This window comes from Sminthopsis crassicaudata, chromosome 4 (genome assembly GCF_048593235.1).
Source record: "Sminthopsis crassicaudata isolate SCR6 chromosome 4, ASM4859323v1, whole genome shotgun sequence".
NCBI lineage: Eukaryota > Metazoa > Chordata > Mammalia > Dasyuromorphia > Dasyuridae > Sminthopsis > Sminthopsis crassicaudata.
The window spans coordinates 451,647,155-451,673,069 of record NC_133620.1 but is presented as its reverse complement, the minus strand read 5'-3'; the positions used below and the strand labels follow the sequence as shown (position 1 = coordinate 451,673,069).

At 52.0% G+C, this 25,915-nt stretch overlaps 3 protein-coding genes across 6 annotated transcripts in view; 2 read left to right on the top strand and 1 right to left on the bottom strand.

Moving 5' to 3' along the window:
* Positions 1 to 48: 48 nt before the first annotated feature.
* On the top strand, positions 49 to 8,429 carry RAB34 (RAB34, member RAS oncogene family). Of its 2 annotated transcripts, none has more exons than XM_074263727.1 (11): positions 49 to 188; positions 1,392 to 1,467; positions 1,797 to 1,888; positions 3,607 to 3,672; positions 3,806 to 3,907; positions 4,550 to 4,614; positions 4,743 to 4,794; positions 4,954 to 5,035; positions 5,115 to 5,205; positions 5,590 to 5,697; positions 5,931 to 8,429. In XM_074263727.1, the coding sequence occupies exons 2-11, from the start codon at positions 1,414 to 1,416 to the stop codon at positions 5,996 to 5,998; spliced, it is 780 nt and encodes a 259-aa protein (XP_074119828.1). In that variant the 5' UTR covers positions 49 to 188; positions 1,392 to 1,413; the 3' UTR covers positions 5,999 to 8,429. The 2 variants fall into 2 exon arrangements, with proteins under 2 accessions (XP_074119828.1, XP_074119827.1); XM_074263726.1 differs by having other exon boundaries at positions 3,604 to 3,672.
* Positions 8,430 to 9,875: 1,446 nt separating this feature from the next.
* On the top strand, positions 9,876 to 11,623 carry PROCA1 (protein interacting with cyclin A1). Its single transcript, XM_074263724.1, has 4 exons — positions 9,876 to 10,154; positions 10,394 to 10,526; positions 10,747 to 10,881; positions 10,966 to 11,623. Exons 1-4 carry the CDS (start codon positions 9,971 to 9,973, stop codon positions 11,501 to 11,503), a joined length of 990 nt encoding a protein of 329 aa, XP_074119825.1. The 5' UTR covers positions 9,876 to 9,970; the 3' UTR covers positions 11,504 to 11,623.
* Positions 11,624 to 12,475: 852 nt separating this feature from the next.
* SUPT6H (SPT6 homolog, histone chaperone and transcription elongation factor) overlaps positions 12,476 to 25,915 on the bottom strand; it is a 30,913-nt gene continuing 17,473 nt past the window's right edge. For all 3 annotated transcript variants that reach the window (XM_074263711.1, XM_074263709.1, XM_074263710.1), the window contains 18 exons: positions 25,121 to 25,197; positions 24,721 to 24,856; positions 24,240 to 24,377; positions 23,979 to 24,146; positions 23,645 to 23,772; positions 21,246 to 21,453; positions 20,589 to 20,736; positions 20,108 to 20,250; positions 19,434 to 19,574; positions 18,251 to 18,446; positions 17,639 to 17,877; positions 16,981 to 17,094; positions 14,929 to 15,053; positions 14,547 to 14,659; positions 14,302 to 14,379; positions 14,046 to 14,212; positions 13,468 to 13,658; positions 12,476 to 13,228 (listed from right to left, as the gene is read on the bottom strand). In XM_074263711.1, coding sequence (XP_074119812.1) covers positions 13,042 to 13,228; positions 13,468 to 13,658; positions 14,046 to 14,212; positions 14,302 to 14,379; positions 14,547 to 14,659; positions 14,929 to 15,053; positions 16,981 to 17,094; positions 17,639 to 17,877; positions 18,251 to 18,446; positions 19,434 to 19,574; positions 20,108 to 20,250; positions 20,589 to 20,736; positions 21,246 to 21,453; positions 23,645 to 23,772; positions 23,979 to 24,146; positions 24,240 to 24,377; positions 24,721 to 24,856; positions 25,121 to 25,197 — 2,697 coding nt within the window. In that variant the 3' untranslated portion in view covers positions 12,476 to 13,041. The remainder of the gene's footprint in view (positions 13,229 to 13,467; positions 13,659 to 14,045; positions 14,213 to 14,301; positions 14,380 to 14,546; positions 14,660 to 14,928; positions 15,054 to 16,980; positions 17,095 to 17,638; positions 17,878 to 18,250; positions 18,447 to 19,433; positions 19,575 to 20,107; positions 20,251 to 20,588; positions 20,737 to 21,245; positions 21,454 to 23,644; positions 23,773 to 23,978; positions 24,147 to 24,239; positions 24,378 to 24,720; positions 24,857 to 25,120; positions 25,198 to 25,915) is intronic.

Genomic DNA, 25,915 nt, shown 5'->3' with positions numbered 1-25,915 from the left:
GAGAAGGAGGCGCCGCCCCTCGGCCCTGTGCCCCCCTCTCCCTCCTCCCTCCTTTCCTCTCTCTCTCTCTCCTTCCTTTCCTCCCTCTCTCGTCCCCTCCTCCCCTCCCCGACCCGCCTGTTCTGAGAACTTTGGCCAGCCTCCTTCTCCCAAACGATCCCGGCCTAGTCCGTGGGAGCGCTCCGAAGGTAAGGGGTCCCCGCGACCCACGTGCGGAGCGGTGCGCGGTCCGAGGGCACGAGCCGCATCCAGGGCCGGCGGGCACGGCCGGCCCGAGGGGGGGGCCCGCCCGGAGGAGCGGGGGCTGCGGGGGCGGATCAGTCCGGGTGGCCCGAGTTCTGGTCCCCGGCCCCCGGGGATGGGGAGGGACCCCGGGGATGGGGAGAGCCCCTGGGGCGGCCCGGTAACAGCCTCCTCCTCCTCCGAGTAGCCGGAGAATCCCGGAGTCCAGCGCGGAGGGGGGAGGGGGCGGGGGGCGCCTCTCTGGGCCTGGAATTTCCGGGGATCGGGTTTCAGCGCGAGCCCGGCGCTCAGGGCTGCAGCGCGCGCAGAACCCAGGGAAGCAAAACCCAGCTTGGAAGCAGAAGACCCGGGTTCAAGTCCCGACTGCAACTCCCACACGATCTTTGCGCGATCTAGCGCGCCCGGCCTCCGCCGCTCTTTTCTCCTCGGTCGGATGGGAAGGAATGGGGCCAGATGCCAAGTTCCCTCCAGGCAGATTCCGGCCCCTCCGACGCCGCCTTTGTTCCCTCCCAGCCCAGCTTGGGCGATGGGGCTGCTCCCCGGGTTCTTCGGACGCCCGCAGCTCTTCCACCGTCCCACTTTGTTTTCCCTGAGGCGATTGCTGACGTTAAGTGACTTGCCCAGGGTCACACAGCTGGGACCTGTCTCTGAGATTTGAACTCCTGCTGACTTCAGGGCGGGTCCCCATCCCACTTTTTAAAAGTCCCTCTGGCAGGACTTTAGTTCTCGGGGAATCAACCAGCACTTAGCAGCACGGCTCCCGCCCCAGCCTGGGACCGAAAACAAAAGCTGACCCGTCCGGCCTCCAGAAGCTTACTTAGAGGATTCTCTGTCATCTCTGGCCCCCCGCCCCGCCCCCACCCAGTAACGAAGAGATCTCTTCCACCCTTGGTTTGGGAAAGGTCCTCCCCAAATCCCTGCTCTGGTGCATTGTTGGGAGCCCCGTATTGGGGGAGGGGTCTCTGCCGCTGCTGTTAAGGTAGGGCCTTCTGGAAGCCCCAGGTTATTGGCTGGGGCTTCCCCTCCCCCAGAATGAGGCTCCCTGTAGGTTAGGCACGACTGGCACCCTGGACCAGGGGCGGGAGAGCCGAGGGGCTGCCTGTCCCACTTCTCAGGCTTCCCTCCCCCTCCCCCCCACTTCTTTCCAGTCCGCTGCTGCAGGGAGACAGCATGAACATCCTGGCTCCAGTGCGGAGGGACCGGGTCTTGGCCGAGCTGCCCCAGGTGGGTGTCCCGGACGCTCTGTCACTTGTTCCGAACGGTGGGGGCGAAGGGGCGAGAACTCCGGCCTCCCCACCATAGGCCCCGGGGGATTGGGACTGTTCGGGAGGGGTGAGAAAGAAGGCGGACCACTCCTGGATTCCCCAGCTGTGTTATTACAATCGGCCTTCTGGGTGGGGCTGTCTGGGACGGAGGTACCGGGCAGCCCGCCCTTGGCTCCCTTTAGGCGGCTTCGGGGTGGTCCTGCCTGGCAGCTCTGCGGGGTGGGGAGGGGCGTGGTCCTCCCTCCTCCCAGTTTCTCCTCTCCCTCCCCTCCCCGACTCCCATTCCAGTGCATGAGGAAGGAGGCTGCCCTCCACTCCAACAGAACCTTCCACCCTCGAGTCAGCAATGCATGCCAGGAGCAGAGGACGGGCACCGTGGGGTGAGTACTGGGCGTTGAAGAACGGGGTGAGCGGGCAGGCCAGGGATGGGCATGAGGTCTTCGGGCCAGCCTGGGGACATAGAATGTCCCGTGTAGTGTTGATCACTGGGTCACTGGATCACAGGATGTGTAGTGTTTGTGGGAGTGGGGCCAATGGGCCGGGGGGCAAGTGAGAAGAATAGAAAGTTGGAGGGGACAAGTTATAAACAGCTCTGCAAGCCAGAGGGTTTGGTATCCTGTAGGTACAGGGAGCCAGCGGAGTTTATGGAATATAGGGGGGTCATGGTCAGGCCCACGCTTTGAAATGATCACTTTGACAGCCGAGTGGAGGATGGAGGTAGGGAGAGACTGGAGGCAAGGAGGCTCACCAGCAGCCTGTTGCAAAGATCCTGCTTGCATTAACAAGGTAGTGTCCTTGGATACTGGCGGGTAAGAGAGAGGAGACATTGATGATGTCACCTAAGTTGCAAGCCTGTTTCTAGACAATAATAGGGAAGGGAAAGAGTTCAGTTTTGGACGTGGGGGAGGTGTAAGATGTCTGTGGGATCTTGGGAGTTAGGGATGGAACGGAGGTCAGATAACATCGTTAGACTGGGGCGGGAATATGCCCCCAGAGAAAGAACTTTGGAAGTCAATGTGGATCAATGTGGAATCAATGTGGATCAATGTGGAATGTGGATCAAAACATAGTAGTTTCACTTTTGTTGGTTTGTTTTTATGCTTTTTATTTCTTCTGCTTTTTACCCTTTTGGTCTGAGTTTCTTGTACAACGTGACAAACATGAAGACATGTTTAAAAGGATTGCCTGCATTTAACCTATAATAGATTGTTTTCTGTCTTATGGAAGGGGGAGGAAATGGAGAGAGGGAGAAAAATTTGCTGTACAAAAATGAATGTTGAAAACTCTTTACAGGAATTTGGAAAAATAAAATACTATTGGGAGTTAGCATCATTAAATATCCCTGGGAGCCCTACAATCAGAACATCACCACAGGGGGCTGGGTGGCGCAGTGGATAGAGCACCAGCCCTGAAGTCAGAAGGACCCGACTGGTCTCAGACACTTAACACTTCTTAGCTGTGTGACCCTGGGCAAGTCACTTAACCCCAATTGCCTCAGTTAAAAAAAAAAAAAAAAAAAAAAAAAAAAGAACATCATCACATATACAAATCACTGCCCAGGGATCAACACCCGCAATCCTTCAGATGTACAGACTTTAGAACATCTGTACTCTGTCATATATGAAGACATATTGTAGTGCATACAATTGTAATTAACACAAAATTAATTTAATAATTAATACAGTTATCTCTCTGACTGAGGAGTGACGTCATTTTGGCACTTACTGGGAATACTGGGGAGGGGAATGAATAAGGGGGCTGTGGGCTGGAAACTGGATCCCCAAACTGTGCCACTTCAGGGAGTGCTACTGGGGAAGGATAAGAAGGGGTCACTCCATTCACAGAGGACTGTTCTGTGCCCCTGTGTCCTTCACAATTCACTGTGCTGGAGAGTGTCCCAGCCCCATAGAATCACCTCCTCCCCCCTCTTCCCCCTTAGCTTGGGAAGGGAGACCTGATATGCCTGGTTTGGGCTCCATCCCAAAATTTCTTCTTCCCTCTGAGCAGTTCCCCCTCCCCCCGGGAACCAGAGTGGACAAGTCCGCCTCTGGAAGAGCAGGGAGTAGTTAGATACTAACCGCCTTCTTCTTCTCAGTAGGTTTAAAATCTCCAAGGTCATCGTTGTGGGGGACCTGTCTGTGGGGAAGACCTGCCTCATTAACAGGTGAGGAGTGGGGGAATTGGGAGTGTGCACGAGCCCCTAGATAAGTGGGGGAGTGGGAGAGACTGGGGTGGGGAGCTGAGGCTGGGTTCCAGTCATGATCTCACTTTCCCAGCTTCTCCCCACTTCCTTTCAGGTTCTGCAAAGACACTTTTGACAAGAATTACAAGGCTACCATCGGGGTAGACTTTGAGATGGAGAGGTTCGAGGTGCTGGGAGTCCCCTTCAGCCTGCAGCTGTGAGTACTCTCTCCTCGCTGTTGCCAGGCCGTCTCTGCCCTCATTCCCAGAAGCCTAATCTGTCCTTCTCACACTAATCACCTACAACGTAAGAGTTGGAAGTGGCGCTCCACCACCTGATCCCCCCCTTCTCCCCTCTTTCCTGTCTGCACTCATTTCTGCGGCCCTGAGGCCTCCCACCCATGCAGCTTTGCCCCTGATTACTTGTGTGGGTCTCCTCATTCCTCCTAACGCCCACCATCATCGCACTCCCCATTCCTATCACTGTACCTGCGTCCTTTGTGCCTCGATAACCTGTACCTTCATCCCTGCGGCTCTATCTCCTTCTGCCTCCATGCTGGGGGCTCACCTGCCCATAGCCTCTTCTTTCAACACTTCGAATGTCTACGTGTCCCGTCCTCCTCCGCTTCCATTGTAATTTACTCACCTTTCTGTGTCCGATGCTCCGGACCCGCCTCCGTTTCCCCTGTCTTCCTGTTTCTGAGTCCTGGCTCCTGTACCTCTCTCTGCCCTAAGGCCCCATATAAATCCCCCTTTGCCCCTGATGTCCCAACCCCCCTTCCTTCGTCCTTGAGTGTCCCGTGCCCCAAGCCCCTCTAGCTCCTCAGGGCCCCATACCCATGCAGCGTCCTCTCTCTCAGCTGGGACACTGCCGGGCAGGAGAGGTTCAAATGCATCGCGTCTACTTACTACCGCGGAGCCCAAGGTGAGGGGAGCCCGTGCTCAAGGGTACTGGCAGGGGAGGGGTGGACTCAGGGGGCCGGATGGGGGGACCCTGGGGAGGAAGAGTCGTTCCTAATTGTTTGACTGCATCTCCATGTCTCCTTCCTTCAGCTATCATCATTGTGTTCAACCTGAACGACGTGGCTTCCTTGGAGCACACCAAGTACGATACTGGGGGAGAAGGGTGAAGAGGGAGGGGCTCTTGGTCATGAGGAAGGTGGTCAGAGTAGGCAACGAATGACCTCAGGAACGAGGTTGGAGAGGTGTGGGAGGAGGAGAGAGGTGGGATGGGTAGGGAAGCCTCGCCTTTTCCTCCCGGCAGACAGTGGCTGGCCGATGCTCTGAAGGAGAACGACCCCTCCAACGTGCTGCTGTTCCTCGTGGGCTCCAAGAAGGACTTGAGCGTGAGTGTGATGGAGGGGCTGGGATTCAGGAGGAGCAGGGATCCGGGTCCCAAGTCCATTAACAATCTTCTCTTGCCAGACTCCAGCTCAGTATGTGCTAATGGAGAAGGATGCTGTCAAGATGGCCCAGGAGATGAAGGCTGAGTATTGGGCGGTCTCATCTCTCACAGGTGAGCTGTGGGCACAGCCTCTTGTGGGGCGCTCTCGGCTGGCAGCCATGTCTGCCAGGAGTCTCTGGTCTACCTCTTGGGCCTTGAGGAATCCCCAGTCCTTTCCCCTGCAGCACCCATCTGCCTCATTGCCCGCCTTTCCATTCTGTGTCTGCCCTGTTGGGTTCCTTCCAATGCCCGTCCTTGGTACCTCTGATGTCCCCCTCCACTGTCCCATTTATCTGTCCCACGCTCCATAAAGCCACCTATACTTCTCGCCCCGTGGGCACCTTAATGCCTGAAGTCCAATTGTCACCTGCCCCCGTCCCCTGGATCCTTACTGTGACCCGCCCGCCCCTCCCTGGCACTCCGGTGCCCGCTCTGAGCACCTGCTCCCCTTGCCAGGCGAGAACGTGCGCGAGTTCTTCTTCCGTGTGGCAGCGCTAACTTTCGAAGCCAACGTGCTGGCTGAACTCGAGAAGACGGATGCCCGGCGTATAGGAGACATCATTCGTAAGTGCCCCAGACAGCCCTGCTGTGCCCTTTATTGATTAAAAGACTTCAGCACTAGAATAATACATGGTGTGATAAAAACAAAATGAAATCATATCACATACCTAAAAACTAACATCTAATAAGTTACAGGTTCAAACTCTGAGAAATGCCCAGGGTGAGGAGGGAGGGGGCTCCCGGGAGAGCCCTTCTACATGTGCCTTATTAGGCCTCGTTCCCATCTCCTCCCTTAGGGATCAACAGCAATGACAGCAACCTCTACCTGACGACCAGTAAGAAAAGAGCCAAGTGCTGTCAATGAGCGTGTGGCCCCGGATCCTGGCACTGCCCGCGGGTGCCCGTGGCCACTCTCCTGGTGTCGAGTCCACAAGCATTTGCACTGAACTGTTTTTCCAGACCAAAGAGCTCTCTCATCAAGGAAGCAGGAGCCCTGCCAGCCTGGGTGCCCTTCTTCCCCCCCGGCACACACCAAAGCCTGATCTCTCTAGGGTGCTCCATGGGGACTCTGGGGAGGTGACCGGCACGGTGGGACAGAAAAAGGACTGAAGGATCCCCAGAACTTTGCTCTGCCTGTTGGGCACCAGTGGGCATGGGCACCCCCTGCTGCTCCCTTGCCCCATCACACTGTGCCTTATACAATAGTCTCGCTTGTAGGGAGTCTCTGAGGGAAGGGATGAATCATGGAATCCTGAGACAGTGGCATTTTAGTTCTAGGGGATCTTAGGGACAAGCTTGCCCCTTTATTGGGATAGGAAAGAGTTGTCTGAGGTCACCGGGCAGACGCTCCGGAGTCACGCCTGCCGTTCGTGCCCTGACCTTGGTTGTGAAGGTCCCGGGACATTCTGGGAAGCACACTTGGTGCTGATGGGGTGGAGTGTGGGGTGACGGAGGGGGAGCAGCTGCTCGGGATCTCTTGCCAGCATCCCCCAAGGTAAAACAGGCAGCCGTCCATAAGGGTATTGCGAGGGTGCCGGAAGTCGATCCCTGAGAATCTCTTCTCGCGTCCATTATTCCACCATGGGGGAGCATTTCCTTTGGGTTAAACTTTGTTCTCTTCCTGCTTTTCAAAAATTATGCTCTAAGGAATAACAGGTGAAGCCCCAAACTTCAGGGAAAGTCCCACCAGGTGCACTCGGTGGGAGATACCTTGGAGAAAGGGCCATGGGGTCCGGTCCCAAGCGGCCCAAATCTGTGACCCTTTCTCTCCCAGACAAACAAGGTTCTATCCCTAGTCCTCGCTTCCAGGTCCCTGGTTATGGTGGCCGGCTCCTGGTCCGTTGCTTTCTTGATTGCTTTGCCACGTGCCTTACCCATCACCCTTTCCTCAAAGGCAGAGGTCGGTTGCTCTTGGAGAACTTGGCTCCCTCCATCACATCTCGCGCCTCTTGTCACATCTGACTTCAGAATCTCCGAGCCAGAAGGGACCCTGGAAGCCACTCTGGCCCCTATGGAGGAAGAACTGACTTGCCCAATATTCAATCAGCGGCAAAGGAAGCTGGTTCTCCTGAGCCCCGGTCCCATCCCCCTAGTCTTGATGCCTTCCGTGGTCCCTCCCTCCTCCCCACACCCTACATCCTCAGTTCTACTTCCACTCACTCACATAATGCAGGAGACAAAGGAGGGCCCAGTTGGCCAGAATGTTCTGCTTTAAAGATGGAGGTTGGTGAAATATAGTTAGACACCCTTCCGCACCTGTGGTCCACCCCCTTCTGCCCAGAGAGGAAGCTGTTATTTTGTTGCCAGTCCCCAAGAGTCAGAGTCAAGGTTGGCCACTGTGTTGCTCTGAGGTCTCTGGATGTTTTGATTTTATTGTACATATGGTTCTACGGCTCTCTGCTCTGCTCTACCTTGGTTCATACAGATCTAACCTAGTTTCTTAATTTTGCACATTTATAGTTTGTTGTGCAGTAAGTTCGGTCACACCTGTTCCTTCAGGGCACCTGCTGTCTCCAATATGGCGGCTCTCTTTGGGGCCTGGCACGGGCCTCCTTGGCCTGCGGCACAGGGAGTAGCAGGATTTCATCTGGAGGGCAGGTGCTCTTGCCTCCCAGGCCCATTCTTCCTCCTTACATGGAGCTTCCACCGGCCTGTAGGACAAAGGCTCCTCTCTCGTTCTAGTGCTCCCCCTTTCCTGTGCAACTCTGGACAAGTGATGAACCTCTCTGGGCCGCGGCTCAGTCTCTGTGAATGACCTATCATCTCTATGATCCTATCAAACCCTCACAGGTGCAGAACCTCGATCCTTCATCTTTGTTTTCTCTTCTGGGATGTTCTTTACTCTAGCCAATCTGCCCCCTCCCATCCCTCCCAATACACACACCCACTCACTGCTGCTCCAGGCCATCCCTTCTCCATAAAGTTTCAGCCCCCTGACTTCTCTGAGGCCCTCCACAATCTGTTTCCTATGATTTGCCCAACTAGGCTCTTGTTCCTTCTGCCATTTTCTTTCTTCCCTCAGTTCTCCCCCAGTCTGTTGAGGCCCCTCCAAGGCCCGTTTCTAGTTCCACCTCCTCCATGAAGCCCCCTCCCCATCCCAGTCTCTACCACCCCCCAGGTTTAAGTGACTTTCCCTTCCCTCCCCTTCCAGCTTCACTGCCTTTTGTATTATGTCCACCTGCAGATTTTGTCTTTCTGCTCTTAAATCCTTGAGTGGGGTCTACATTGTGGGATCCCAGGTGCCTAAAGTGGCACTTTATATACTGCAGGTGCTTAATAAACGTTCGTTGGCTCAACCTCAGGGCTGTCAGTTCTGGGGCGCATGGGTGTGGGAATCTCTCCACCCACCAGGCCTGGTCTAGAGTCAAGATCTCTCTTTTTACTCCCCCCTCCCATGCTCCAGCACCCTTGTTCCAGGATAGCAGGGAGTTGTGGGGACCAAGGCACCCCAACCCACTGATGACATTGCAGCCTGTGAAGGGGCTGGAAAAGTTGAGGGAAGGGTCACATGCTGTTACATGAATGCAGAGCAGGGCCCCGGGACCCCCGGACAGCCCACCCTGAGGCAGGCCTCCCATCCAGAAACAGCAGAGCTGCCGCCAGCTTTGTGCCCAGCCTTCAGCTTTGTGCCCACCAATGAGCCAGGAAAGAGGAGGGCGGGGGCAGCTCTGTGGTGATGCTGGAGCTTTATCCCAGCCTTGGAAACGGAGGGGCCCCTCAGATCAATCTGGGGAGGGTGTGGGGCTGCTGTCCCAGGAGCAGAGGGGAGTGATTATTTGGGGGGGGTCTTGAGATGTCCATTGAGTGGTGGGAAGGGGGCCTTTTCTGTCTCCCCGGCCCTTAGGCTCTTTAGAACTACTTCAGCTAACTAGGCCCCAGCCAGGCCTCCTATGCTAATTCCCCCCGTGGGGGGTGTGAACGAGCTCTCCCCACAGGCAAGAGGGGAAAAAGGTCCTCCCAGGGGGAGGAGGGGGCCTGGAAAGAAGCAGCATCCCACAGGATCAATGGGCTGTTTGGAGAAGGCTGGCAGGGCAACATCACCCCATGCAGGCTGCCATAGCAACCAGCTGGACCCACCCCCTTCTGGCTCCGTGAAGGAGGAGGGGGTCAGAGGTAACTGGCAGGCTGGTGGCCCAGCTTAGGGTAGTGGGATTTAACCCCTTCTGTTCTTCCCTATGGGCTAAGATTGGGAGGGGTCTCGGCCAGAAAGAGGAACCTGTCCTATGCCCAGTGGCTTTGGGCTCTAAATGGGGGGGGGGGGGCTTTCTCGCAGTGGAGGGCAGCCCACCTGTCGGGGCCTCGGGCCGCTCCAGCTGCCCACGGGAGAGGGCTCGGCCCAGAGCTGGGCCCGAAAGCCGAGATTCAGCCCATGTACCGGTCCAAGCTGCCTCCTCCCCAGGGACCATCACCCAAACCTGGCCCCCTTTGCCCGGCGCGAAGGGGAGGGCCATGGTCTCCGGGGCCCAGCGGGATGGGGGGAAGGGAGCCTGGGGTCCGCAGATCCGGGGGAGTCTGGGAGAAAGACAAGCGAGAGGAGGGACAGGGAAAAGGGGGAAAGGAAGGAGGTGGGGAAGGGGAGAAACAAAAGGAGGCAAAGGGGAGGGGAAAGGCAGACAAAGGGGAAGGGGTGAGGGGAGGAAGGGGCAAGAGGTAGGAGGTGGGGGCTGCAAAGGGACTGAAAGAAAAGGGGTTGTGTGAGGAAGGGGGAAGAGGGAGGAGGGCTAGGCCAGGGGCCTTAGCCCCTCCCCGGGCAGATCAGGCCACCCTGCGGCCTTGGGTGGCTGTATAAGGCGCTGGGAGGAGAGACTTGCTCAGGAGACTCAGAGCAGACCAGGCCATGGGTCTCTGGGGCTGCTGGCTGGGGCCGCGGCCGCTGCTGCTGCTCCTGCTCACCATGGCCGGGGGCCTGGCTGGATCAGGAAGCCTAGGGACCGCCCCCCACCGGGCCAAGAGGGGCTTCACTTACCCGGGCACGCTGTGGTGCGGGGCAGGAAACAACGCCGAGAGCTACGAGCAGCTAGGTAAGGGGGGCAGGGCCGGCACTGAGCAAGGGGGTGTCATGGGCAGAAGGTCATAGGTCACAGCTTCAGAGGCTGGGGCAGAGCTTGGGGAGAGGAAGGGGACGGGGCCAGCAGCTGGAGCGACGAGGGTGGCGCCGGGCCAGGCATCGCCCTTCAGGGTACAAGGTACTAGAAGGCGCGGGCTCGGGGCGACGAGGCGAGGGATCTGGGTGCACTAAGCTCCCTGGCCCCCCACCCAGGGGAGCTGGAGGAGACAGACAGATGCTGTCGAGAGCACGACCAGTGCCAGGAGGTCATCCACCCCTTCACCATTGGCTACGGCCACCACAACTTCCGCTGGCACACCATCAGCCACTGCGACTGTGACGCCAGGTGAGCAGTGGTCCCGGTTCGGGGGCCTCCCACCCTCGAGCCACAAGGAGGAGCCAAGTGCCCCAGGTGCTCCTGAGCGGGCTCCCTGCTTCAGGCTCTGCCCCTCTGGACGCTTCTGTATCCCTAGGAAAGGGAGGGGCTGCCGGGCAGCTTCGGTCAGGGCCTTGGGAGCGAGGGTGGGGGCGAGGCTGGGGCAGGCCTGAGAGCTGGTGTCCGGCAGGCTGAAGAAGTGCCTGCGGCAGGTGAACGACGAGGCCTCCCGAGCCGTGGGCCAGGCCTTCTTCAACGTCATCCAGGTGCCCTGCTTTGAGCTCACCTATGAGGAGCAGTGTGTGGAGCGCTACTGGTATGGCTGGTGAGTGTGGACGGGCACAGGGGTGGGGGGCACTGGCCCTCCTCGCCCCTCCTGTACGCGGGCACCCTTCCCTTCCCTCTGCAGGTGCAAAAGCTATGGCCCCATGCCCCGGGCGGTGCTGCATGACCCTGTGCTCTATGAATTTGGGGGAGCCATCAGTGGCCTGTCCCACGCTACCCCTCTGCCACCGCCAGGCAGCACTACTGCAGGCCTGGTGCTTCCCACCCGAAGCCGGAGGGTCTGGCTCCCCCCGGCACAGCCGGCAGCTCAGGATGGCAAGGGCATCCACAAAGGGAAGAAAAAGGAGAAAAGGACAAAGAAAAAGGGCCTTTTGCTGACACCCCTCCCTGGCTCGGAGCCCCAGCTGGGCAGAGAGCGAGAGGAGGGAAAGAGCTCTGTGCCCACCACCAAGGAGGGCACGGCCCTGGACTGGGGCAGCCAGGACGACGCCTTTAATGACATCCTCCAGGATGAGCCCAAAGCAAAGGAGCCGGCAGAAACTCCCAGAGAGACAGAAGTCAAGGCCATGGGCCGGCCAAAGAAGGGGAGGAGGAAGGGGCGTCGAGGAAGGAAAGGGCACGGGAAGAAAGCTGCACTCTCAAAGGGGCCGAGCCTCAGCTGAGGGGCAGCCAGCACCTGGCACTCTCCCGCGCTCCTCCCCTGGCACCAGTGACCGGGTGCCTGGAAGGCAGCAGCCCCGGAGGTGCAGGCAGGGTTTTCTGGTGGCCATCCAGGGGCTGTCAGTTACTGGAGGAACTGTGGAGAGGGACGGGTGTGAGGGGAATCAAGATGAACGCCTCAATAAAAACACTTGGGGTGGAGTCCCACCCCCAGGGGCCAAGGCCTCCTTTCCCTCACCTTGGGCTGGAGGAGCAAGCACAGGAATGGCAGAGCGAAAGGGACAGCCTGAGCCCTATGTCTGCTCTAGCCAAGGGAGATAAAGGGGCAGGGTGGGGGACAGTCTGTCTAGAGCTTTTTGGTGGGGGGGGGAGGCTACAGCACTCACAGCCACTCCCCTCTCCCTCTGCTGTGTGCCATCAATTGGCTGACTCCGAGAGGGCTGATAAGGCCCGGCAGGAGGCCATTCAGCATGGATGGGCCCAGACAGGAGTGGCGCACAGTGTGGAAGGGACTAGAACCAGTTCAACGGCCGAGGCTGTGGGGGGGGGAGACAGGGATCGGGAGGACCGGCTCACTTTCCCAGGCTTCTCTAACAAAGCTGGGATGAAGCCCTTGTATGGAAGCCCCCAGAGGCCAACTGCAGTGAATAAAAAAGTGGGGGGAGGAGGCTGGGATGGGGCTCAGTGCCCACAATGCTGAGGCCCTCCCCAGGGCTGATGTGGCAAAGAACGTCTAACAGTGGGGGCAGAGGGTGCAAGAGGCCTGAGCAGGGGCGGGGCAGATCCTGGTGATCAGGGAGGACGGGAGAGCTACAATGCCTTTTCATGGAGGATTCCTGGCTCTGGAATAGCACTGGCACCTGAGGTGACTGACAGACCCCGAGGCAGAGAGAGCCTACATGGCTGTGGGCACTGGGCAGCACAAGCTTTTTGAGGGGACCCCAGCAGCTGGAGAGAAAAGCAGCACCACGCTCTGTAGAAACACTGTTTATTCCAATGGACAGGGCAGAAGCTGCAGTGAGAGGGCGGCCATGCAGCGTCAAGGCGGGTGGGGGCGGGGAGGGAAGGGTTGCCCCACTCTCCTGCTCCGAGGAGCGGCTGCCACTCCAGCTTTTGGCTTCAACGTCAGGTAGTTTTCCTCTCTTCTGGCCCTCCCCTAAGCCGAACCCCTCCCTGAATAAATAGCATCTCCTGCAGAACTGGAGACCGGGGCGGGGGGAATGTCTCTTGTCGGGAGAGCCCGGTGCCCCAAGTCGCAGCCCCGAATTGGTGGGGACAGGCGCCCAGAGAATGACAGGGAACACACACTCCTCCTGGCCTGTCCTCCATTCCCCGCCAGAGACGGGGGTCAGCGTGGGGAGGCCTGCCACCAAGCACCTGGACTCCTATACACAGGTGACCTGTTCCCATCACCTGTCCAAGCTGACCAGCATGGAAAATGTCACGTCACGCCATCAAATGGACAGAACCGGAGTTCTGGAAGAGGGCTTGGCCGGCCCTGCTCAGCCCTGGAGGTGACCTGAGTCCCAGGGCAGGCTTCCTAGCGGTCCATCTCATCCAGCAGCGGCGTGGCGTCGCCGGCGATGGACATGGGGGTGCTCTCGATCATGGGGCTGGGGGAGGGCCGAGGCGTGAGCCGCTGCTTCTGTTTCCGACGCTCCGCCTCCTTCTCTTGCAGCCACTGCTCTGCCATCTTGCCCCAGTCGATGGCAGCATGGCTGTTGGACCTAGATGCCAGAGAAGCAAGGGTCAGGGCTGCCCATCCATAGTTCTTCCCTGGTAACCGTCAGGACCCTCTCCCCTTTAAGGAAGGCACAGCACAGGGCGGACTCGCCAGCAGGCGAACTTACTCTTTTGCCCCCTCCATCCCCGGGTCAATAGAAGGCATCGATCCAGCCTAATGGGAGGCTCATCTCCCCCCGGGGATACCCGCCTTCCCCAAATGCTCTCAGTCCCGTGGACTTACTTTGGCTGCTGCCGGTGCCGTGAGCTTGAGGATGGCTGGGGCTGGGCCTGGGCCTGGGTGGACTGTGGGGTGGTGTTGGCTTGCAGCTGGTGATACTGGGGCGTGGTGATGGGCTGGCTGGGGGTTGTGTATGAATAGCTGGGCGTCATCAGTGGCGTGGCCACGGGTTGCTGGGCCGGGGTCGGGAACACCTTGGTGAAGAGAGAAGCAGAAACGTCGGTTACAGGACAGCCTGGCTTAGATCACAAAGCAAGGGGCAAAAAAGAGAGCAAGATGCTGAAGACGTGCTGCTCCCCAAGGCCATAAGCTGCAGAGCAGGTTCCAACCAGCACAATGAGATCCCAATCCCGGGCCCTTACCCAGAGCCTGACCCTGTAGAGGTCAGTGAGATGCTGAGACTTCTTCCTACCATATAATCCCCCCCAAGGAAGCCCCCAATCTCCCTACCAAAAGGCCTGGATGGGGCAATGGTGAGGAACTCCAGTCATGGTCGCTCTGGGATAGTTCCTGGCCACGGGGTGCATGGGGCATGAAAGGTGTGCTCTGCGGGGCCTGGGACCCAGCCCCGAACCACTTACATGGTAAGCACTGCTTCCACCTCCGCTGCCGCCGTAGCCATACTGGCTGGAGGCCCACTGGGCAGGGGTGGCATTGGGGTTCTGTCCTTGGCCAGTCACAGCAGCAATGGCACTGAACATCTGTGAGGTCATGTTCTGAGGCAGGGCATTCACTGCTCTGGTGAGATCTGTGGAAGCGAGTGAGAGGTCAGGTTGAGAAAAGATGCTTTGTCCTCTCCTCTTCTATCCCGCTGCCCAATATCGGGACCACCATTACCTGCGAGGTTGATGTTGGCAGGGGTGGCGTTGATGGAGGCCGGCGTTCTCGTCCTACTGCTGCTGCTGGGTGTGATGCCTGGGGGAGGGCAGGGTTTGAGTAAAAAATCAGCTTCGAGCTTTCGCCGGATTGGGGGCTGGGTGGAATTCTGTCCCCCAGCCCCGAGTCTTAGCTCAATGGGAGTGGAGGACCTTTGCCTGGGTGGCAAGAGTGGGGTCCTGCAGGGGGGAAGAGGGAGGACTCACCTGGCACAGGGTCTTGGTAATGGTCCTTAAACCAGCGGAAGAGGCCATTCACAGTGGGGAAGACTTGGCCTCGGTACCGGAAACCTTCTGGAGTCACACTCACGTATTCTATCCTGGAGTTGGCAGAGACACAACCCATTAGGCACCAGGAGACACAAGCCTCATGACAGGCGGGCAGCATTGGGAGGGGTGGGGAGGGGAAGGTTCTCAGCACACACTGGGGACAGTGGCCATGGATCAAAAAGGCAGCCCTCCTCCTCCCATGAGGTCTGTCCCTGAGAATTCAGCCTGGTTATGTGCACACACGGCAAGACAGGACCAAAAAAGCACACCTGGCCCAGCAGCCAAGCTCCCTTCTCCCTCCAGCTATTCTGGCACTCACCTGGGCTTGCCCCGGGGTTGGTAGCCTAGCAGGAATTTGCCAGGCAGCTCTTTACAGGCACAGATGAAGTAAGGAATGAAGGTGGGCTTCTCCTTCTTGGTTTTGATGAGCAGCTCTTCTAGTTTCTAGGAGTAGAAAGAGAAAGACAGATGACAGAGAGGATGGCTAGGCATTCCTTCCAGTGGTCTCCAGTTACCCTCTGCTCCCAAGGAGGGTATATATGAGTTCCATCTGTGTTGAACATCTCAGGGCCCACCTGGTGGTCGGCCAACCCAAAAGAGCTCAGCACTGTCGGGTCTCTATCCTGCACTTTTGGGTGAGGGCTGCCCTGGAAACTCCCCAGATCACATCACCCAAGCTTGTCTCTCCCTCAGAATAATTTCACTGGGGATGCCATTAAAAGAGTTTTTTTTTTTTTTTTCTTAAATAAAGCATATAATTTAACAATTTTTCTACACCACCCCGCCCAATTCCCAATCAGCCTCTCCATGACTACTTTTATGATCCAATGAGACTGGAAAACAAAAGGTTACAAATGTGTACAATCATGGTCACCTTCAGATGCCACTGCCCCTTCCCTCCCCCAAAGAGAGGGGGGGAAAAGCTACCATTTGCACCGAGTCCATGAGCTCTCTGTCAGGAAGTGGGCAGCAGCATGTTTTAGCACAAACCCTTTGGAATCATGGCTGGTCATGTCGATCAGTTATAATTCTTTCACAGGTAGACAACTTTTTCAATATTGCCATTACCGTATAAATGGTTTTCCTGATTCTGCTCACTTCATTCTCCATCAGTTCAAATGTCTTCCCAAGTTTCTCTGAACTTTCTCTTCTCTATTTCTTCTTTCTCATTCCATCACATTCATAGACCATAACAGCCATTCCCCAATTGAGAAGTAACACTTCAGTTTCCAATTCTTTAAAAAGAACTGTGACCAGTAGTTTTGTATATACAGATCCTTTCTCTCTTTCTTTGATGTCTTTGAGTCTTACTACCTAGCACTGCTACTACCTATTCTATCTAGTAATCATATTATTGGGTCAAAGAGCAGTCTCGGGCAAGATTCCAAATGTTCTCCAGAAGGGGCAGCTAGGTGGCGCAGTGGATAGAGCACCAGCCCTGAATTCAGGAGGACCCGAGTTCAAATCTGATCTCAGACACTTAACACTTTGTAGCTGTGTGACCCTGGGCAAGTCACTTAACCCCAGCCTAAGAAAATAAACAAACGTTCTCCAGAATGTACAGACTATTTCACAGCTCCATTAACAGTACAATAGTATTCCTATTTTCCTACATCTCCTCTAGTATTTATCATCTTAATCTATTTCTCACCTCAGAATTGTTTTGATTCATATCTCTGTAATTATTAATTATTTAGAACCCCTTTTTAGGTGGATATTGACAGCCTGGCAGGTAGGTGACACAGTGGATAGAGTACTAGGTCTGGAGTTATGAGGACTCATCTTTCTAAGTTCAAATCTAGTCTCAGATGTTCAGCCCTGTGTGACCCTGGGCAAATCATTTCACCATTTGTTTGCCTCAGTTTCCACATATGTAAAATGAGAATTCCAATATCTTGCCAAGAAAACCCCAAATGACCAAGAATTTGGCATGACTGAAACAACTGGACAACAAATTAATGGCTTATTCATATCCTCTTAACTATTTAATAATTGTGGAATGTCTTTTTATTTTTGTAAATTTGACTAAATTCCCTACATATTTCAGAAATGAGACTTTTCAGAGAAACTTGTTGCAAACATTTTCCTTTTAATTTTAGCTGCACTAGTTTTGTCTGTACAAAGACTTTAAATTTTATATAAAGTATCCACTTTACCTCCCACAAACCTCAATATTTTGTTTGTTCATGAACTCTTCCCTTCACTAATTTGCATATATCAATCTGTATATCTCGACCTTATATTCCTCTATATGAAGTGTTTTTATTATTTCTAGCTCTGTAAAGTAATTCTTTGATAATATGGCCTGGCATGGTGTGATACATGAATTGAGCCTTTCTTTAAAGGGGATGCATGGCCTGCCAGGGCTTACCTTGCGATCCCCGCCACCACATTCCTGGTAATACTTGTGGTTAAGAAGATCTCGAGCAAAGGATGCCATGGGCTGGACATAGCGGGCAACAATTTCATCCAGGTCCTCAAACTCCTATGGGGAAGAAAGAGTAGAAAGGGTCCAGGTGATCATGGTTAGAGAAGGGACAAGCTCCCTTTTGTCTAACCACAAAAGTGCTCAGCCAAGGCTTGGAAATGCTTATTCCTAGCACATTGCTGTGCCTTGGCTTTACAAAAGAGAAAAAACAGTGCCCAGTTTCTCTATTTGCCTAGCCAAATGCCCACCACATTGTACCTTTATTAAAAACTTGGTTAGAATTTCCTTAGATAAAAGAAATATGACAGGGATTTTTACTCTAGTGTTTGGGAACACCAGAGGACTCAGCAAAAGGCATATGGAAAGACTTCTTCCCCTCCAGGGAAAAAGTTAGAGGTGAGCTGAAAAGTCACTAGCATGCCAGAAGTAAACAAAAGAAATACAGAGACACTACCAATTTAAGGAAGGAGTGACTTCGACTCGCTTCATCAACAGAGATAGGTCGTGTTTTATACATGAGGGGATATTACTGGGTGATTTTTAGTGATGCCAGTGAGTAGATGGGCAGAGATGGCAGGCTGAGCCTGCAGGTAGCCCTTACCTCACTGTTGATCCATAGGGTGGCACCCAAGCTAAAGGCATTTTCTTTGCCCTCTTCCCGGACATCCACATGCTGATAAATGCCATCGCTGACCTTCCAGGTCACCGTGAGGTGGTTCTCCCCTTTACTGCTTGGCCGAATAATCACGTCGCCCTGGTCCATGGTCTCCATCATCTTTTCTGCTTGCTTAAAGTTAATATTATGAAACGATGGATGTGCAATCACTCGCTTAATGTACGCTGTGAAGAAAAAAGGATTCAAATATGAGCTGGCTAGATAGGAAGAAGGAGGCCTGAGACCAAGTCTGGGAAGTTGAGGGGCAGAAACAAATGCTGGTTGTAATTCTCTCAGATGCTTAGGAACATCTCTCAATTTCTCTTGAAGTACACTGAATTCACTCATAGCACTGCAGAGGACTGACCTATACTGGACACTCCCCTCAGGGAAGTAGTGAGGAGAAGCAGGTTCCTATCTTCGGAGACCTGCATGTCCCTTTACAACCCTGAGCCTCAGCATTCCCAGCTGCAAAGTACTAGGAGACTGAAAAGGAATCTGGTATCTGGAGTCTCATAAAAGGGAGAGTCATTACAGGTAGGGTCAGGGTATGCTTACTGGTCCTCTGCTGCTTCCTCTTGGCATCCTCTTCCTGCTTGTGGTCAGCTGCTTCAGCGTCAAAGTCATAGTACGTGTCTTTGGGCAGCTTCCACTCGTTGTTCTTGTCCATGAGATCAGAGGTGCGGCAGGTCAGGTCTGCACTGAACTTCTCGATGTCGATTTTCATGATGCGGCAGTGAACCGTCATCCCCACCTGGACAGACAGGACGGTGCCTTGTAGGCATTTCTCTCCTGTTCCCCCCTCATCCCCCCATACTCCCTCCACCCCCTGTCCCAAGCAGGCCCATAGCCTGACACGTGCCCAGGCTAAGCCCTATGCAGTTCCAAGCCCTTCCAGGCCTCTTGAATCAGAATTCTCACACAGCTATGTCCACAGGGCCAAAATTAGTTGGCACTACGTAGTTAGAATGTGGAGGCATGTGAAACCCTCCAGTCCAATCCCTCCAAAGGTATTGACACTTTATTCATATTGTATCCCAAAGTAAATTACAGCCTGTCTGAGGGTGGAGGCAATGTGGCAATTTTTACCCTGTTTCTGAATGTCTAGTATAAGCATTGAATGAGTTTGCATTCAATGCAAAGAAAAAAGATGTAATCTAGCTAAAAAAAAAAAAAATTAACATTAAATTTTCAAGACCATTTTCTGCATATCAAACGCTCCAAAAAGTTGACCCCAAAACTGTCAGAAAGAATAAATTTATCCTCTTCCCTCATCCACCTAAACCTGCCTGATTTCAGAACTATTAGAGAATATAAACATTCTTAATCAGCATTAAAATGCTTGATAAACCAGAAAACGCTTTATTCATCAATCTTTTGAAGTAGTTAAGTAGCAATTTATTGGCCCTTGTTACAGAAAGGGAAACAGGTCTAGTCAGTGATTGAGCCTAGATTTGAAGACCCGCCCCCCCCCCAACCTTCATCTCCAATGCAGCCTTTTAGACAAAGAAGTGAGTAAAGAGAGCTGCTTGCTCCAGAGTAGAAATGGAACTTATTTCTGTCATCTGTGGACTCTGCTTGAGGCATTCCCTGTGGGCACAGATGCTCCTTCCTCTCCATGGTCTCAGGCCAGTTAAGAACAAATAAGGAGGGCAGCAGCAGGGTCTCTGGGAGCCCAGACCTTTCTTTTAGTGGTCCTGGGTATAAAGTGATTTCTCAGTTGTAGCACTCTATCACCTACCTTCACCCGCTCCTCAGGTCGCTTCACTACCTTGTCACTGAGAAACTTTGTAGGGATAAAGCCGGTGACCCCATTGTCCAGTCGGGTCTTGACACCAATGGCCTGGCCTGGGCACGAGCCGCTATCAAAGTGGTTCCAAACCTGAAGGAGTGGAGTGGAAAGAAGAGAAATACTGACCCATAGGTCTCCTACTGCATTCCCACTTTACCCTCCATCTTCCACCTCATGGAGTGTTTCAGATGGTGATGTAAGAGCAGCAGTGGTCCAAAGGGCCCAGGGATCTCCCTGAACAATAAACCTGGTGACGACCTAATCTGCCTGCCTGCCTTTAGGGGCTTATAGCCCATTCACAACCTCCTTTAGTTACAAGACATTTAAAAATGAAATTTTTTATTAAGACCCTCCTGATACACCTAAAAACCTTTTCATTTTGCTTTGGATCTGAGAGAGATACCCAGGAAGGCACCAAGAGTCCCGTTTCTCCATCTGCCAACTTTCAGCCTAGGACTGACTGCCTAAAATCCTTTGTTTCCTCATTTTGGGATCTGATTTTCTGACTATGGGCCCTGCATGCTTTTCAGATTTCTACCCATATGAGAGCTATGATTAGATGAACATGATGCTGGGCTCTGTGGACTCTCCAAGACACTGGGACTCAATGAATAGCCACAAACCTCACTCAGCTCAGGGAAATTGTCCTGCTGACAGAAGGGACATTGCCATAGCCCTGTCTCATCATTGCGGATTGCCTGGTCATAGCTCTCGCCTTGTGGACGTCTGTGGGCAATCCCCGTTACATTGCAGATAATCAGTTTTCCTGGAGGAAAGGGAAAAGAGAAGACTCAAAATCACATTAACCTCTCAATCAGAGTATTAACACTCATAAGTGCTTACCCCTCTATCTCTGAAAAGAGGAGGTAGGATTGAATTAATCACAATAACCTGAAGTGGGAATTGAGGTCCATATAAAGTAATTCTGCCATGTAGAATACAGCAAGCCAGAGCTCCAACTGGGTAAAGACTTTGCTGTCTTTCTGTGTTGATACAACTCTCCCCCACTACCTGGGCTCACCCAGTTCAAGCTACATGCTTGGTGTAATGGCCGGGACATCAGTCTCTACCCCATTACAAATGGGCCCTGGAATTGAAGCCTACCAATGTAGAAGGTTTCCGGTGTTTCCTTAGTCAGCATGTTGAAAACCTCCTCGGTATTGGGAGAGCGGTAAGCTGTCCGGAGATCCTTATACCTGCAGCTCAGCTCAGCACGGATGTCGTAGAGAGTGATGTGTTTATCACCATAGCCCTGCAGGGAAGGGAGATTGTATATCTTCAAAATAAACTCACAAGGGAGGAAGTAACCTGTTACTAGATTTCTGAAGACAGGAAAAAGACAGTTTAAATGACTAGCTTACTTTCAGAATTCTCAGAAGATAATAGCTAACCATGTGCTTTGTTAAGTAAGCATGTAGGTGACTATATGTGCTATTCTTTACCTATAAAGATGATGTTCTGACTTACTGTCAGCAGGAAAAAATTTTTCTGGAGTTCTTTTATTCCACAGTGCTGAGTATCAATATAGTATTCCTGCCTTTAGGCAGTGCTCCATGTATTTGTGATCAGAGCTAGAGGTGGTCCTCGAATCACTGGCACTGGGCTCCAGCCTGCTGAGCTAGCAGGCCCAGGCAGTATCTGGTGAATCCTCTGAGGCACAGCAGGGCTGGAAGACTTGTGTCTTTCTGCAAAGCCATGCCAGTGGTGAGTGCTCAGTATTCAAACTTGTGTAAGATGTTCCACCTTGCTAACAACGCTCACCTGCCTCTCGAGCTCTTCAGCAAAGGCATCAAGATCTAGGTCCTTGAGTCGTTCTGGGTTCTCCAAGATTTCTTCTAAAGCTCCAGCAGGGTTGGCATCTTCAGCAGACTCATCATACTCCAGAGCATCCACCGCCATCTTTCTGGCCCATTCATAGGTCTCAGGATGGACCCGGGAACCATCCAAAACCTCAATATATGAATCGGTGCTAAAGGAGAAAGAACAAGAAATCGCTTGCTCATCTCTTCCAGAATTTTATGTCATCTTACTCTTTTCACAAACCTTCCCAGATCAAGGTCTTGCAAGGTACTCACAATCTGTTGTATACAAAGTCTATTTTGCCAGTCACTTCTATGCTTTAGGAAGTATGTTCCCCTCTGACGGGGAATGAGTTGCCAGCTTTAGGGAGGAAGTGGCCAAAGCTTGGTAGCCAGCTCTGTGGGCCCTTGGGACCGGCAAGAAAGCTCATCCAAGAGCCCTAGTGACTCACCCTGAGGGTGCCATCTGAGCAGTTCAGCTCATTTTCCCCCAGTAGCCGTTTCTTTACTCTACCCTAGACCATGCCACAGAACCAGAGGAATTTCTCCTACATCTATGGATCTGAATCCAATTGCTTCCTCCTTGACACTCAGCCCCAGGCTCTCATTCTCCCCTGACCCCCACTCCAGCAAAGAATATTTATAGTCAGGAGGAGAGTAAAGCTGCAACACAGCACACCCCATAAAAAGCAGCCAACCATACGAAGCAGACCCATTTAGAAATGCCTTATGGTGGAGGGTTCAAGTTAGAGCCACAAGGCTGGTCTGAATAGAGGCCACACTTTCTCCTATTGAGGAAGACTTTTAAAAAATCTGCAGTACCTCAGGGGGATTTTTCCAGGTTTATTTGTTTACATTTTTTTCTTTAGAGAGATCTCTTATTTTAGGAATGCAAATTATACTTGAGCCAATATGAGGAGTGTTTTTCCTACTTTATTAATTTTGTGAATTCAAATTTTGGTGCAATGTGCTTAAGAAGGCTACTTTAATAATACTGTGTCCTGATATAGAGTATATAAGTGTTCACGCTTTTGTAGTATTCTTTTCCACAAATGCATATATATATATATATATATAAAGGATATTTTTAATGACTAGGAGTTTCCTATGCAAATCAGTCTGTTCCATTCTTGTTTGGCTCTAATTGTTAGAAATATTTTTATACTGCAAATTTGTTTCCTGGTAATTTTCACCCAGTTAGTACTAGTTTGATCCTCTAAAGTTACACAGTTATTCCCTTCTTCACATGACAATACTTCTGGGCACCGGACAGCTTCTATTTTTACAGTAGATTTACATTGCTATTTATACTTGTTTCACACTGAGCTATCCATGGCTAGTCTCAATATAGAGACTCAGCCGTGACTATACACGTATGGCAAATCTGCCTCTCTCTAAATTCTATCCAGTGCTACGCCTATGGCAGGCGCCCCAAATGAGGCCAGCAGGTGAAGGGATGGGCAATAGAACACCTCCCTCTCTCCCTTTTCTTCATAAATGACTTTAAGGCTCTTTTTCCATCCCAGCCTTAGGAGACTGAGGCCTGATCACTAGTCAGGCTGAAAGGAGGTGAAGCAAGGTTCCATCTCAAGATCACAGGCCTTTGCATAAAGGGAATAAATCTCTTTTGTAACGGGCAAATCCATGAGGGATTCTGACAGTTGTTCAGATGTTTCAGTCACTCTTTGTGACCTCATTTGGGGTTTTCTTGGCAAAGACTGTCATTTCCTTCTTTCTCCCATTTTATATATGAGGAAACTGAGGCAAACCAGGGCTAAGTGACTTGCCCAGAGTCACGCATCTAGTAAGCATTTGAGGATGAATTTGAATTTACAAAGATAAGACTTCTCAAACCTCGGACCCATCTCTCTAGTAAACACTGGCAAATAAATGGCCATCAAAGTTTTTTGTACTCTGCCAAGTTCTGGGATTGCAAAGCCAGTTTCTAATAGAGGCAAAGGCTAGGAGTAGGAAAATCTGGTGGGCAGGGGGGTGGGGCAGTGGCAGCAATTCTTGTTGGAATTATCATCTTCTAGTTCCCAGGCCTAAAGAAGTGCTGGCATGGGTGGAAGATTCTTTTAGCCAGGAAAAAAATCCCTGAAGTCTTTGGGATTTTGCTTAAAACTTCCTCTAGATCTAAGGATCAAGCTAAAGGAGAAAATCTAGCCACCTTGAAGTATTTTCTGGAACTCAGAAGATACCTCTCACAGGCAGAAAAAAAGTTCTTCATTTTTGTTTCAAAACACTCCATTTTTGAATAACACAATTCAAACAAAAAGGTTTAACAGTTATGATCCTGTAGGATGTCAAAGAACATGTGAAAGGCTATATTATGGAGGGGAGTAGAATGGAAAGATCTACCTGTCACCCAAAGAGGCTGTATCTATCTTGAGAAAACCCGCACAGTTCATGAAGACCTTGGGCCCCATGTGGCACATTGTGACTAGCTGGGTCCGGCTCTCCAGGCGAGTATTGTTCTGTTTCAAAATCTAAGAGGAAGATGAGGGAGAAAGAAACCTGGTATAAACTTGAAATACCTCCCCCCCCCCCTTCTGTTTCCAAGATTCTGCCCACCCAGGTGTTCCATGAAACTAGAACCAACTGTCATTTAATTTATATCCCTGATTTTAAAATCAGGGTTCAAGGACATCCCTTATAGGAAGCATTTTCTGAATAAGTTGGGTCTGGTCCTTACCTTTAGTAGATGGGTCCCTTTGCGTGGCCCCAAGCCACAGACATACTGGATCAGGGCCTGGCTGTAGGGGTGGGCAATTGCTCGGTTGACATCAACACCAACCTCATTGACTCGATTGATGAACTCGCAATATAAGGCATTGAGCAGCTCCTCTTTTACCACATGTTCCTGAAGGATGCCAGACACAAGGTATTATATATCCCTTTTGTTGGATCTCCTCTTATGCATTAACTCCCATAAAAATCTATTAACTCTTCTTACCTGTAAAGGGTGGAACTTGAGACAAAGAATATCCTCATCTGTGCTGCACACCTGTGCAAATTCAATCAAGGGGTCTTGGATGCGTCGGGCCAGAGACACTGCTTGTCTCAAAACTGGGGGGTAATCTCTGAACTCCGCCTAGAATCAAATTCACAGAGTCAACAGAGAATATTCCAACTGAGACTGAGCCTCTTTTCCTATCCCTAATAAAGCAGCAACAGAACATTGCTGATTCAGGGAAATTGCTTGCTTTCTTCTTCCAAAGCTCCTGGTTCTCCATCCTGCTGGGTTCCCAACTCTAAACTCTGCCATTTGAGAAAGGAGCTACATATGATCAACATGGAAGAAATTTCTGCTTGGTCAGAAATGGATTGGATCAAATATTTCTAAAATTCTTTGCTTTCCTCTTGACTTTTATCTAGAGTTAGGGAAAATGTTACTTGCAGGGCTCTGAGGGATGATGGAAAACAAAAGATATTACCTCAGACTTTTTACTGTTCATATATAGGATGGCCAGTTCATTGTCTACCATCTCCACTCCGATGGATGACAGTTGCTGGCCTTGGTCAAGCTCATGCACAATTCGCTTCACATCTTCAATCATCATCTGAGCATCTCTAGAGGAACAGAGGGCATGAATTACAGAAGTGATCATAGGTATTTTACCCTGGGAAAAGTATCTGTAGGTCTTTGGATAGATTCTCTAATCAGACTGTTCCAAGACCCAAGAAGTAACAAAGCAATAACAAGGCATCATGGATCAGGGCCTAGATCCTCTTTCAGGACTGGGTATTAAGACATAAACGGATGTAGGGGGATAAATAGGGTGAGTCTAAAAGAACAACAAACTCTGCTCAAGAACACTTAGGCAACAGACCTACCTGTTCTCGCCTGCTATAGTTACCACGTGTGGTTTCTTGTTCAGCAGGAATTTCTTTAGTGTTTCAATGTCCTGAGCCTAGGGTAAAAGAAAGCTGGAGCTGAATGACCATTGTGGGTTTGAAGTAACTTTCTTCCCCCATCCTCCCTACCAGAAGGACTTCAAAGAATCATGGAATTTAGAGATGGTGGAAGAGATCACTTAGTCCAAGCTTCTAACCAAGGTTAGAAGACTTCCAGTGATACAGGAAGCTCAATATTTTATAATGAAGTCTTTCTGATTCTTGGATTCTTTCCCCCACCCTCAAATATTATCCTTTTGTTTTTGCAAAACAATCATTTCTCAATATCCTCTCTTCCTGGGGTACTGTCACCCCAATCTACACAAGGAATGGCTGGTTCTCTGTAGTGTGAAAAGTGTCTCCCTGTAACTTGCATTGTCTGGCCCCAGTTTCTCCTCTAAGATCACCCAGTCTAAGTCTGACCCCCAGTCACAGCAGCCCTCTGAGGATCTAGGGATAGCCTAAGAAAGCCCTTCTCAGCTCTTCCTCAGGCTCAAGAGCCTTGATTTCAGCAGCTGCTCCACCCTCTGATTCAAGCTATGTTCACCATAACACTAAGATGTTATTTGCCACCTATCACAGTGCTCCTCCCTTTTCTAATTACATGTGTGAGGCTAGATTTTCTTCTTTTACTTCAACTAAAACAAAACCAAGCAAAAGACTGAATGCAAAAACAAACAGGAGAATCCAGGTGCCTTCTGTTAAGCCACACATTAAGGAGCTTTGCAAAAATAT

Bases quoted from the DNA above. Each gene is read 5' to 3' on its own strand.
- RAB34 (XM_074263726.1), top strand. From the start codon at position 1,414: ATGAACATCCTGGCTCCAGTGCGGAGGGACCGGGTCTTGGCCGAGCTG. The intron at 1,889-3,603 runs GTGAGTACTGGG...TCTTCTTCTCAG, and splicing joins CAGAGGACGGGCACCGTGGG to TAGGTTTAAAATCTCCAAGG. The intron at 4,795-4,953 runs GTACGATACTGG...TCCTCCCGGCAG, and splicing joins GCTTCCTTGGAGCACACCAA to ACAGTGGCTGGCCGATGCTC.
- PROCA1 (XM_074263724.1), top strand. From the start codon at position 9,971: ATGGGTCTCTGGGGCTGCTGGCTGGGGCCGCGGCCGCTGCTGCTGCTC. The intron at 10,155-10,393 runs GTAAGGGGGGCA...CCCCCCACCCAG, and splicing joins CGAGAGCTACGAGCAGCTAG to GGGAGCTGGAGGAGACAGAC. The intron at 10,882-10,965 runs GTGAGTGTGGAC...TTCCCTCTGCAG, and splicing joins GAGCGCTACTGGTATGGCTG to GTGCAAAAGCTATGGCCCCA.